We start from the raw sequence: 11,562 nt of genomic DNA on the forward strand, positions 1-11,562 counted from the left end.
GACTAATAACACCCCAAATTTATAAAGTACACATGTGCACTTGCAATTACATTTGGACGCTTATAAGTTCTTATTACTTGCAAGACTCAATCAGCCTACCACATCCTCTAAGTACAAACACTTCACAATCATTGCATTTTCAGAAGACATGTTTGTTCAGTTTCAAAATGAGACGCATCATCTAAAACCTTATGTTCTGAATAATTTGTCATGCATAAACCATCAACCGAGCTATTCCTCTGGGCTTGCTCTTCTGTACATGCTACTTGTCAAACCTCAGTTTGCAAATTGGGGTTTGAACGTTCCAATGCCTTTGTACCTTTCAAGATGAAGCAATAGGCTATTTACTCATCTATTGCAAGTTGCAACTACAAAGGAGAATAGTTCTGTCCCACCACCTAAGCTCACCAAGTTTTGCCTTTGTCAGTTGAACTCTTTATTTTGTTGTCTTACTATAACGCTTTCCACTATTGTTTTCACTCACAATAGACTCTCAGAGCAAGGTATTGCTTTTATCTCTAGAAGAATCGAAGGAGTTTGCTACATCCACAAAAGCTTTCATCGAGAGGAATTTGCACACACACACACACAAAAAGCCTATGCTAATTTCACTTTAACATAAAGAATATATGGAAGCAATGTCAAAATGCTGTATGATATAATTTCTGGTGTTCTAACAAAATCTTTAAACCAAGTGGCAAGGATCGTCTTTAATTTTCCATTTACTATTTAAAGTGGTTAGCCTCTAGAAAAAAATTATTTGCACGTTAGAAAATATATTTTTTTTATTATTTTCGTCAAAATTTGAATCCAAGTTTTAATTAGTTTCGTTTAGAAACTCCAGTTTTTAAGGCGAACCTGTTAATAACCTGGCTAGTTTTCACATTTCAACCTTCTGTACTCTAGTTTTCTCATTGTGTTTTTGATGCGACGTGTTTTTATAAAAAAGAAATGCGAAAGAGACGAGACAATGAGCACGAAAGAGAAAGAAACAGACAGCGAGACAACTAGCTTTCATTTCATAATCTAACAAAAAAAAATATATACATAACGCGACTTAGTATACACACTCAAAAGCTCATCGTGACTTCCATTTTTATACTTCTTTAATCATTTCTTCATAAAGTCTCCCGCTTCGTGTCTTCCTCTAATTTCAGTTTCAAGGGTTTCAATAACCATCAGCCGCTCCGGTTTTTTTTCTTTTTTTTTTTTGGTGACAATTTTGTAAAATGAATAACTATCACAACTCTTTAATACAATAGAATTACACCTTGTAAAATATATATATTTTTAGATTGCTACAATAAAAATAATATTATTATAGGTCTAATTTACAAGGAGTTCCGTTACAGAAGTCTGCCACTTTTTTTGGCATTTTCTTTGAATGTGAAAAATGTACAAAAGGAAAGAAGTTCAAATGATAAAAGTTGTTTTTTTTTCTGAAAAGAATCTTATTAAAAAAAGAATGTAAATTAATAAAATGTGGAAAATAAAGATTGATTTTGTTTTTAAGTATTTTTTTTTAACTTTTCAACCTTGACTGTGTCCGTAGATATCCTCGGCAAAGACTAGTTTCGTTGCCGGTTTGAGGAAGAAAGTTGATTCTCTCATTCGCGCGCGCGCTCTTTCTCTCTCTCTCTCTATCTCACGGCGGGCGATTCTTCCCTGCTCCGGCGAAGATAGAAACTTGAAATTGATGGTTGTAAAGGCGGAGACTTCACCTAGTAGTGTTGTTTGCTTAGGATGAACGGTGCTCCCTTTTGCGATCGTAGAGGGTTTCTGCTTTTAGGTTTTACTACCTCTCTCTCATGGAATGGCTGATCTCGTGAGCTACGGTAGTTTCGAGCGCGACATCGAACAGGTACTACTCCTCTCTTTGCCCCCCTGTCTCTTATGTCTTGATGAAACAGATGACCTTTGTCTTTTGTTGATGCTTGTCTGAAATGTCAGTCCAATTTCGCTTTTTTGAAAATAGAGTTTTATTTAATTAAAAGATTATTTTTTTTTTCTGAAACAAAATTGTATATTTTCTCACACAAGATCTTCAAAAAAGACTCTGCCTTTATTTTGCAGGCTCTGATTGCGTTGAAGAAAGGTGCTCAGCTCTTGAAGTATGGTCGGAAAGGAAAGCCTAAGTTCTGTCCCTTTAGACTCTCCAATGTGAGTCTGCTTTTCAATATGTATACATTTGGTTTAAGCGGTGAAGAGTGAAGACTAGACCTCCTCCTCCTTCCTGCTACTTGCTTGTACAGTTTTTGTTTTCTATATTGCATCATGTTTGATAGCTGACCCACCTTGGACATGTTATTTTGCAGGATGAGACCTCTTTGATATGGATCTCAAACGGTGGAGAAAAACGTTTGAAGTTATCTACTGTATCTAAGATTGTTCCTGGCCAAAGAACTGTAACCTCTCTCTTTAAATTCTACTTTCTTTTTTTCCAAAAACAGCAAAATTGACATTTTACTTTGTTTTAGTAACATATTATGAACTTTTGATGATATGTTTTTTAATATATGATCAGGCTGTTTTCCAACGTTACCTTCGCCCTGACAAGGACTATTTATCTTTCTCTCTCATTTACTCCAATAGGAAGCGGACTCTTGACGTGGTTAGTTTAATGAGAAACTTAAGTCACTCACTCTCTCATCATCTACCTCTGTAGGTGAAAAGTGGTTTGCCTTTGGTTTATCAGATTTGCAAGGACAAAGTTGAGGCTGAGGTGTGGATAGCTGGCCTTAAAGCTCTGATATCTGGTCAGGGCGGCCGCGCCAAAATCGACGGCTGGAGCGACGGCCTCTCCATTGCTGTAAGTAATAAAGCATTTTTGTCTCTTCTCGAAGTAAGTCTCATTTGTTTTTTATTTTTTTCTTTTCAGGATAGCAGAGACTTGACATTAGGCAGTCCTACAAACAGCTCGGTTTGTGCCTCACGAGATTTCAACAGCGTTGACACTACTCCTTACACTTCAACCACTTTCTCAAAGTCCATCCGAACCGAGAACTCCGTCAGTTCCGAGAGGTCACATGTGGCACCATCAGGTAGTCCCAACATGTCAGTACGAGGACCTTCAACAGACGTGTTCCGCGTTAGTGTCTCTAGTGCTCAGAGCACCTCAAGCCACGGTTCTGGTCCGGAGGATCGTGATGCTCTAGGTGATGTCTATCTCTGGGGTGAAGTTCCATCTGGTAATAGTAATAATAATGTCAGGGCTGATAAGAATAATGCTGGTTGCGTTGTTGGTTCGAAGTCTAACGTTCTGGTTCCAAAGCCGTTAGAGTCCAACGTGGTTCTCGATGTCCATCAGATATCGTGCGGTGTCAAGCACGCTGCTCTAGTGTCTAGGCAAGGCGAGGTGTTCACGTGGGGAGAAGAGTCAGGAGGACGTCTCGGCCACGGGATGGGGAAAGACGTTACCGGGGGACCACCGCAGCTCATCGAGTCTCTAGCAGTTTCTAGCGTTGACTTCGTCGCGTGCGGTGAGTTCCACACGTGCGCTGTCACGATGTCCGGAGAGATTTACACGTGGGGAGATGGAACACACAACGCGGGGCTTCTAGGGCACGGGACGGACGTGAGTCACTGGATACCTAAGAGAGTATCAGGTCCTCTCGAAGGTCTTAGAATAGCTTCTGTGTCGTGCGGACCGTGGCACACTGCTTTGATAACGTCCACGGGACATCTCTTCACTTTTGGAGATGGTACGTTTGGTGTTTTAGGACACGGTGATAGAGAGACTGTGTTTTACCCGAGGGAAGTCAAGTCTCTGTCTGGTTTGAAGACTGTTGCTGTGGCATGTGGTGTGTGGCATTCTGCTGCGGTGGTGGAAGTCATTGTGACGACGGCGACTCAGTCGAGTTCGTCGTCATCAGGGAAGCTGTTCACGTGGGGTGATGGTGACAAGGGCCGTCTCGGTCACGGAGATAAAGAGTCTAGGCTCAAACCTACATGCGTGTCAGCTCTCATCGACTATGATTTTCACAAAGCTGCGTGTGGACATAGCTTAACGGTTGGGTTAACCACATCAGGGAGAGTGTTCACCATGGGGAGTACTGTCTACGGTCAGCTAGGGAACCCTAACCCCACTGGTGACGGGAAGCTTCCTTGCTTAGTAGAGGGAAGACTGAGCAACGACTGCGTCGAAGAAGTAGCTTGCGGAGCTTATCATGTAGCGGTGCTAACATCTCGGAACGAGGTGTTCACGTGGGGGAGAGGTGCTAACGGGAGACTAGGACACGGTGACGTGGAGGACCGTAACGCGCCGACTCTCGTAGAGGCGCTGAGAGACAGACATGTCAAGTACATTGCGTGCGGTGATAACTTCACGGCGGCGATATGTCTTCATAAGTGGGCTTCTGGTGCCGAGCAGACTCAGTGTTCGGCTTGTAAGCAGGCGTTCGGGTTCACCAAGAAGAGCCACAACTGTTACAACTGTGGCCTCGTCCACTGCCACTCGTGCAGCTCCAAGAAGTCGCTGAAGGCTTCCCTGGCTCCTAATCCAGGGAAGCCTTACCGCGTCTGCGATTCTTGTTACTCCAAGCTGAGCAAAGCCTCGGAGGGTAGCGTGATGCCGCGTCTCTCCGGTGAGAATAAGGACAGGTTGGATAAAGCTGAGCTGAGGCTGGCTAGATCTGGAATACCGTCTTCGAAGATAGATTTGATCAAGCAGCTAGATAGCAGAGCAGCTAGACAAGGAGGAGGAAGGAAAGGAGGGGAGACTTTCTCTCTTGTCAGAACTTCTCAGACGCCTTTGTCACAGCTCAGGGATGCTTTGAGTAATGTGGCGGACTTGCGGCGTGTGCCGCCGAAACCTGCGGTGACTCCATCTGGTGGGAACTCTAGATCTGTGTCACCTTTCTCGAGGAGAACTAGTCCTACTCGTTCAGTCACTCCCATTCCTTCGATGGGTGGTCTTGGTTTCTCAGCTAGTAGTGTAACCGAGAGTTTGAAGAAGACTAATGAGCTTCTGAACCAGGAAGTGGTAAAATTACGTGCTCAGGTAAACTTGTCCATTACATCCCGTGAACTAAGCAGTTTCGGTTTATTTTGTTCTTTCGATTCGGATATTTTCGGTTCCGGTTTATTCAGTTTGGCCACAATACCGAAACGAACCGAAAAATTGGTAATTTGGTCTAATTTTATTTCAAAAATTAACTGATTTTTTGGTTAATTTTCTTTAAATTATTTTTTTAAAAATAGGATATTTTCGGATAATTCGTGTTTTTGGTTATCTGCGGTTAGTTCGGTTCTTTTGGCTAATTTCGGTTATTTTTTATTTAAAAAGTGAAAACCGAACCAAAAATCGACTCATTTTCAAAACCCTACCGAACCAAACTTAAAACCGAAACCGTATCTAAAACCGAATCCGCAGGCCTAATAATAAAAATTGTTTGTTTTTAAATAAAAGAATCTTGGATGTTGTCTAGGCTGAGAGCTTGAGGCAGAGATGTGAGGTCCAAGAACTTGAAGTCCAGAAGTCTGTGAAGAAAGCACAAGAAGCAATGAAACTTGCATCAGAAGAAACCGCCAAATCAGAAGCTGCAAAAGAAGTTATAAAATCTCTCACAACACAGGTTAGTCTCTTATCTGTGTTTCTCTTTCTTGTGACTCTCATTAACATGATTTAAGGTTTTTTGATCTTTCCACAGCTGAAGGATATAGTGAAGCTGCTACCACCCGGTGCTCACGAAGCAGAGATCACAAGAACAACTAATTTACTGAACGGGTTTCACTTTGCTAACGCAAAGGGACAGCAGCGTTCATCACGATCTGATTCAACGAGCGACACCTCCTCTCTTGCATCGCCTTTGACCCCTCCTCCCTCGCGTTCGATGAATGGACTCTGGAGAAGCTCTCAGTCGCCAAGAAACACAGATGCAAGCACGGGAAGAGATGAGCTTCAAAGCGACGGTGTTAGACACAGTAATGGTTTCTCAGAGGATGGTGACACTCGCAGGAACTCGAGAAGCTCGGTAGCAACTTCAAATGCTTCTCAAGTGGAGGCTGAGTGGATTGAACAGTATGAGCCTGGTGTTTATATCACACTACTGGCACTAGGAGATGGAACTAGAGATCTCAAACGTGTGCGCTTTAGGTAACATTCTAACAGAATCTTATCTCCAATGCATTTTAGAGATTAGATAAAAACACCAATGTGTTTTTGTTTGTTTGTTTGTTTGCAGCCGGAGAAGATTCAAGGAGCAACAAGCGGAGGCATGGTGGACAGAGAACCGAGAAAGAGTATATGAAAAGTATACCATTCGTGGTACGGATAGACCAAGTGTGCAATCACAGTTCCAGACATGATCCAAACAAGCATAGGAAGCAGTTTTTGCACTGTATATTTTATAGAGAATCTCTATCGTGTTATTTTACAAAAGAGTTTGTCGTGAGTTTGATGATTTTATTTTGTACTAACCAACTCCCAAGTCTTGATGTATGTGGAAACCGTCAACTAACTTCATGATGTTTTAGGTTTCTTTTTACTGCACTGCACTATCAGTTTCTCTTTTGTCTTTTTCGTTTTGGCTATTTGTTTCGATGTATTTCTTTCGAATAATCTATCTATTTTTTTCGATGTGTAGCCGAAAAGATAAATGCATTTTCGGCTACAATGCTACAAACCGGGATGTTACAAAAATAGATAGATTATTTATTTTATTATACCAAATACTACAATGCTTGTCAATCTCATTGTATGTGCTTCATTTAGAAGCTATATATAAATATATGTCAGTTGCTAAGATGAATTGGTACAGCTATATTACGTGTACAGCAACCCTCTCACTACTACAGCCGTCAAAATCCGGTCACCTTAAAGCTCGTCGTGAGCATTTAGAGCATCTTCACCGACCAAAACAGTTTCCGACAAATACTGAGTTTGGTCCAAGCTCTTATCGTCATGTGAATCCAGACAATCAGCAGAGGGATGAACCACTCCATAACCGAACCCTTCAGCTGAGTTACAATACGCTTCAACTTTTCCATCATTACCTTCCAAGTTGACGTTGTTGAGTACAATGTGGCTGCAAGGGACTGCGTCACTGCACGCAAACTTGATGGCGTTTTTGCTTTTTGTGGTTCCGGTTATGTTTCTGTACATTATCTCCGTTATGTGAACTGCCGATGTCTGCAAAATTAAAAATGATTAAAGATTCTTGTGGTTTCTTGAGTCAATGGTTTAGTGAAGAAGAAAGAAACCTGGTTTTGACAAGTTGATGGTGAATCACAGTAGAACTGATCGATTATAATTGGATTTGCAACGTCATGCATCTCTACGTTCTCAAAACGTACACCCTTTACGTAACCATTACCACCCTGTTTTGAAGATTTACCATAGCTCTCAGGAACCAAAAGTATAAAGAACGAAGCAAGGGTCAAGAGCTTGAGATTGTTACCTGCCATGTCTTGATTCTTAGACCATTAGTTGTGTTCTTTAAAACCGCAGTGTCCAACACAATAGCTGATACGGTTGCTGTAGAGTTTCCTCTTCCAAGGCTTCCAATGCTGCAGATCAAGAATGCATGTAAGAAATCTTGAAAAGTGTTTTGACAAGGTTAGAGATGGTTTTTACCTGATTCCATGACCTGGTCCACAGTAGATTTTCTTCATCTTTATCCTAGAGCTTGCATTCACAATTGAGACGCAATCATCTCCTGTTTATTAAGTTTGGTATAGTTTTATGAGTTTAATATTATCTATCATAACAGTGTAGCATATGATTTGGGGAAGAACCTGTGCTGATTTTGCAGTCTTGGACTATAACATTAGTTGATGCGGTAATGTGGATTCCATCAGTGTTTGGACTGTCTCCTGGAGATGTGACCATAACTCTAGAGACTCTAACTGTATTCGACCGAGCTATGATCAAATGCATCTGTTGGCTGTTACGGATTGTTAGGCCTCTCACATACACATTTGAACTTGATTCTATAGTTAGTGCCTGTATGTATATATCAAGAGCTTAGTTGAACAGAAAAATTAGCGGTAGATGAACACAAAAGCAGAAACAAAATCATACCGTTGGTGCACCTATGCAAGGCTATAAGAGAAAACAAGAAAGATACGTGTCAGACTTTTTTTTTTGAAGTTTAGAACTAGAAGAAATGTTCAACTTATGTTATAGAAGAAGATGTTACGTTTGATTTGTTCTTCTTGCAAGAAGCAGCCCACCATTTGGTACCTGAGCCATCAAGAACTCCGTTTCCTTGGAATACAACTCCTTGGAGTTTGGAAAACTCGAGCCAAACCCTTTGGAATCTCGGGTTCCATTGGCTGGGATCATCTGGTGCCACTATTGTTCCATCAATCTATAAAAAGCAAGGTTCAAAATATGCATAAAGATACAATGGAGTAATATGTTGTGTATATCTAACATGTATCAGCTCAATAAAGAATTAAGAACTTAAAATGTAAATGAAAAAACTTGACCTGAATAATCAAACTTTCTTGACATGGACCATTGAATTTCGTTGCATTTACTAGATAGCTTCGTCCTTGTGGAACCAATAACACGGATCTTGGTGCAGAGCAGGCTATCTTCCATGCACTTACAAATGCCTGATTGTAATAAGAACATTGCATCAGATAAGTAGTGGTTTTGGAGGCTTTGTGTATCTATTTCGAGCATATAATAAAGATGACAAACGCACCTGAGTATCATCAGAAACTCCATCTCCAGCTGCACCGAAGCTATCTACATTCACCAGATTCTTACCAGAAAATTGGCTTGTAAACAAAGAGAAATCAAAGAAGTTCACATCATCGTCAATATCATCCTGAGGCACGTCGAGGTTCTCAAGCTCTCCGAGAATGTCAAGCTCTCTATAAGCTGTTTCTCCTGCAGCTCGATAAGAGGTTACCATTAACAGAGCCAAGAGAGAAACAATGAAGAGCTTATTCATCTTATTATGCTTTTAAAGAAACGCCAAGAGAGAGTTTTTTTTTTCCTGTTTGTTTAGTTAAGTAATAAGATTCTATGCAAACATGTTTGGTTTGTAGTAGATGATACATGGTTTGGATTTATAAGCGGACTATTTAAGGACAATTGTGGGGTTTCGTATTGGCTTGGCTTAAAAGTAAATGAAGAAAAACTCATATTTTTCAACACATCTAAACTTAAAGCACAAGGCATGTGGCTTTCCACTTCTTTTGCTTTACTCCAAAACCTCTACACAGATTTTCCTGGTCAACATAGTTGTGAATATTGGTCCCCTGGAATCTAGAAGACAAAACTAGAAAGAAGGACCAGAAAGCTTTGCTTTTTTCACACCTAAACCTCAAGATGTTGTTTTCCATAGCAAAAGATATAGAAGGTGGTCAACGTGTTTGTTGTACTTGTGTACTTATTGTACTCATTGCAGATATATAGAATAGGTGGCGAGCTTTTCAAATGGATTATATCTTCTTTCTAAGCAGAATCATAAACAACTTGTCTCAAACAAGTACTTGGCAGTTGGCATAACACACAAACTAAGTGTCATGCCTTCCATATCACTTGTATGTATTAAATCATGTTTTGATTTGAGCTTCTACAATGAATATGTATGGTCCGGTCCAATTTTTCTTCTTCTTTTTTTTTCTGCTGTGGGGTTTGAAGATTTTGTGGTGGTTAGAATGGTAAGGTTTATAACTTTGTTATGTACTTTGTTTTGTAGATAACTACATCCTCATGTCAAGACAACTTTGACATGCTTAAAACTAATGATAAATTGATAATCTTCCTCAAATGCTAGCTTTGTTGTAATAACCATATCATCAATAACACTTATTATGTGGTTGGAGTAATAATCAAAAAGCATCACAAGAGACCTTATTTGAAATTTTTGTTAGGAAACAAAACAGAGTTTATTAGTTTTGCAAACCACTGTTGAACAAAGCAAGGACGACGTCCAGTTCAGCCTTCTTCATGCACAGTCCGAGTTCAATGCCACCTGATTCGTCACGTCTCTCCGCCATCGAAATCGTGTTTCTTTCGATCGAAACAACATCAACCTTAACCGGTCTTCCCCACCCAAAATCCGCCTCGTACACGCCCAACCGGTTCGACCCGGATAACGAACCCAACTGTGACGTCACGCCCACGCAATCAAAACCAATCTTGAACTCCTCCGCGATCGTCTCTATCTTTCTCGACCTCAGCCCTTTCACCAAACCGCTGAGTATCTCCACCGCCGCCACGAACCCTCCCTCTCCCGCGAAATCCCCCGCCGTCTTCCCGTCGAAGCAACCCGCCGGAAACATGCAGTTCCCGAAGTAAGTCGCCGGGAGCGGCGGGTCGAGCCGCTCCCTGAAGTCGGCGACGAAGAGTAAACTCACGTGCCTCTCCGCGTCGCCTCCTTGCGCCCTCACGAGGCACGTCCACACGTAAGCGTAGGCGACGACGAGAGTCGACAGGTGGAGGAGCTGACTCTGACTCTGACCCGACTCGTTCTTGACTCGCTCCCGGAGTCTCTCAACGTCGCCGCGCGACAGCACGAGCGTGGAGAAGACGCCGTCGTCTCCGCGTTCCCAAGCGGGGGAAGAACTCAGGTTTCTGCTCGCGATGATTTTGCCGTCGTCGGTGAGAGATCTCACGAGCTTGATCATCTGCTCGTGGAGGAGTCCGGTGGGATCTTTGACCAAGGACCGGTCAAGAGAAGGAATTAGAGTCTCCGGTAGAACGACAACGTTTTCGTGTTTGCAAAAGTGAGCCCAAGCTTTGACGAACATGGTTGACGTTTTCCCGTCTAAAACGGCATGGTGTGCGGTGACGCCGATGGAGAATCCTTGGCCCGGGAACAAGGTGATCTGAAGGGATAAGACCGTGGCCGAGGAGTCGTCATCGGAAAGAGGTAACTCGGGGATGAGAGTGTGTAACTCCCAAGCTGGACGTTGTCCGAAGCCGGAGAGAAGAGAGAAATCAGAGTCGGTTTCTGCGACGGTCAGTGAAACGGCGTCGTTTGGGGAGACGATGATGGTCGGTTTTGGGTCGGAGATGATGCGGCCTGAGAGAGGGAGGTAGCTGCGGAGGGCAAGGGAGAGGGAGAGCTTGAGCTTAGGGAGGATGGAGGAGTGGAAATGCTCACGAGTCGACTCGGACTCGGTGAGACTGTAGAAGAAGACTCGCTTGACTGGGCTGATCACTAGCCATGGTATATCGAAGAAAGTCAACGGTAGTGCTAACGAGTTGGCCGAGTCCGAGTCATGAGCTGGGGTGACTCGGGAAACCTCAACGACTTGTATTGTCATTCAGACACTGATCCTTATAATTGTTGGATATGTTTCAACATGAAGAGATCTGGAACTTGGTTTGAAAGAATACACGTTAGAGATAAGGTTTAAGTGGAGTCAAATGAAGAAGAGGTTTAAGCTTGCAAACACTTTTAGTTATATAAAAAGTGGGTTATTGTGAGCACGTGAGTATCATGTGCTAAAGACTAACTAGGTGATGCTTCTGTCGAGGGAAAAGTCTTCGGGTTTCAAAAGAGGTGATCTCTATCATCACTATTGCGCGTCAATGCTTATTACTAATAATCTCTTAGAAGACTAAGGATATAAGATTTGGATGTGTTCTTGAATTTT

The 11,562-nt window shown here is 42.1% G+C and overlaps 3 protein-coding genes across 3 annotated transcripts; 1 reads left to right on the top strand and 2 right to left on the bottom strand.

Moving 5' to 3' along the window:
* The first annotated feature begins 1,529 nt into the window (after positions 1 to 1,529).
* On the top strand, positions 1,530 to 6,517 carry LOC108828286 (PH, RCC1 and FYVE domains-containing protein 1). The gene is made up of 9 exons (XM_018601923.2): positions 1,530 to 1,861; positions 2,074 to 2,160; positions 2,316 to 2,405; positions 2,525 to 2,611; positions 2,696 to 2,809; positions 2,879 to 4,999; positions 5,427 to 5,573; positions 5,649 to 6,094; positions 6,183 to 6,517. Exons 1-9 carry the CDS (start codon positions 1,814 to 1,816, stop codon positions 6,304 to 6,306), a joined length of 3,264 nt encoding a protein of 1,087 aa, XP_018457425.1. The 5' UTR covers positions 1,530 to 1,813; the 3' UTR covers positions 6,307 to 6,517.
* Positions 6,518 to 6,629: 112 nt separating this feature from the next.
* LOC108828287 (probable polygalacturonase At1g80170) lies at positions 6,630 to 8,980 on the bottom strand. The gene is made up of 9 exons (XM_018601925.2): positions 8,652 to 8,980; positions 8,431 to 8,559; positions 8,139 to 8,309; positions 8,021 to 8,041; positions 7,735 to 7,942; positions 7,574 to 7,655; positions 7,398 to 7,506; positions 7,201 to 7,317; positions 6,630 to 7,129 (listed from the first exon to the last, which is right to left on the bottom strand). The coding sequence occupies exons 1-9, from the start codon at positions 8,901 to 8,903 to the stop codon at positions 6,815 to 6,817; spliced, it is 1,404 nt and encodes a 467-aa protein (XP_018457427.2). The 5' UTR covers positions 8,904 to 8,980; the 3' UTR covers positions 6,630 to 6,814.
* Positions 8,981 to 9,714: 734 nt separating this feature from the next.
* LOC108824120 (phenolic glucoside malonyltransferase 2) lies at positions 9,715 to 11,349 on the bottom strand. The gene has a single exon (XM_018597484.2). The coding sequence runs from the start codon at positions 11,227 to 11,229 to the stop codon at positions 9,850 to 9,852; it is 1,380 nt and encodes a 459-aa protein (XP_018452986.2). The 5' UTR covers positions 11,230 to 11,349; the 3' UTR covers positions 9,715 to 9,849.
* Between the last annotated feature and the right edge of the window lie 213 nt (positions 11,350 to 11,562).

Source organism: Raphanus sativus, chromosome 9, assembly GCF_000801105.2.
Source record: "Raphanus sativus cultivar WK10039 chromosome 9, ASM80110v3, whole genome shotgun sequence".
In the NCBI taxonomy this organism is placed as follows: Eukaryota; Viridiplantae; Streptophyta; class Magnoliopsida; order Brassicales; family Brassicaceae; genus Raphanus; species Raphanus sativus.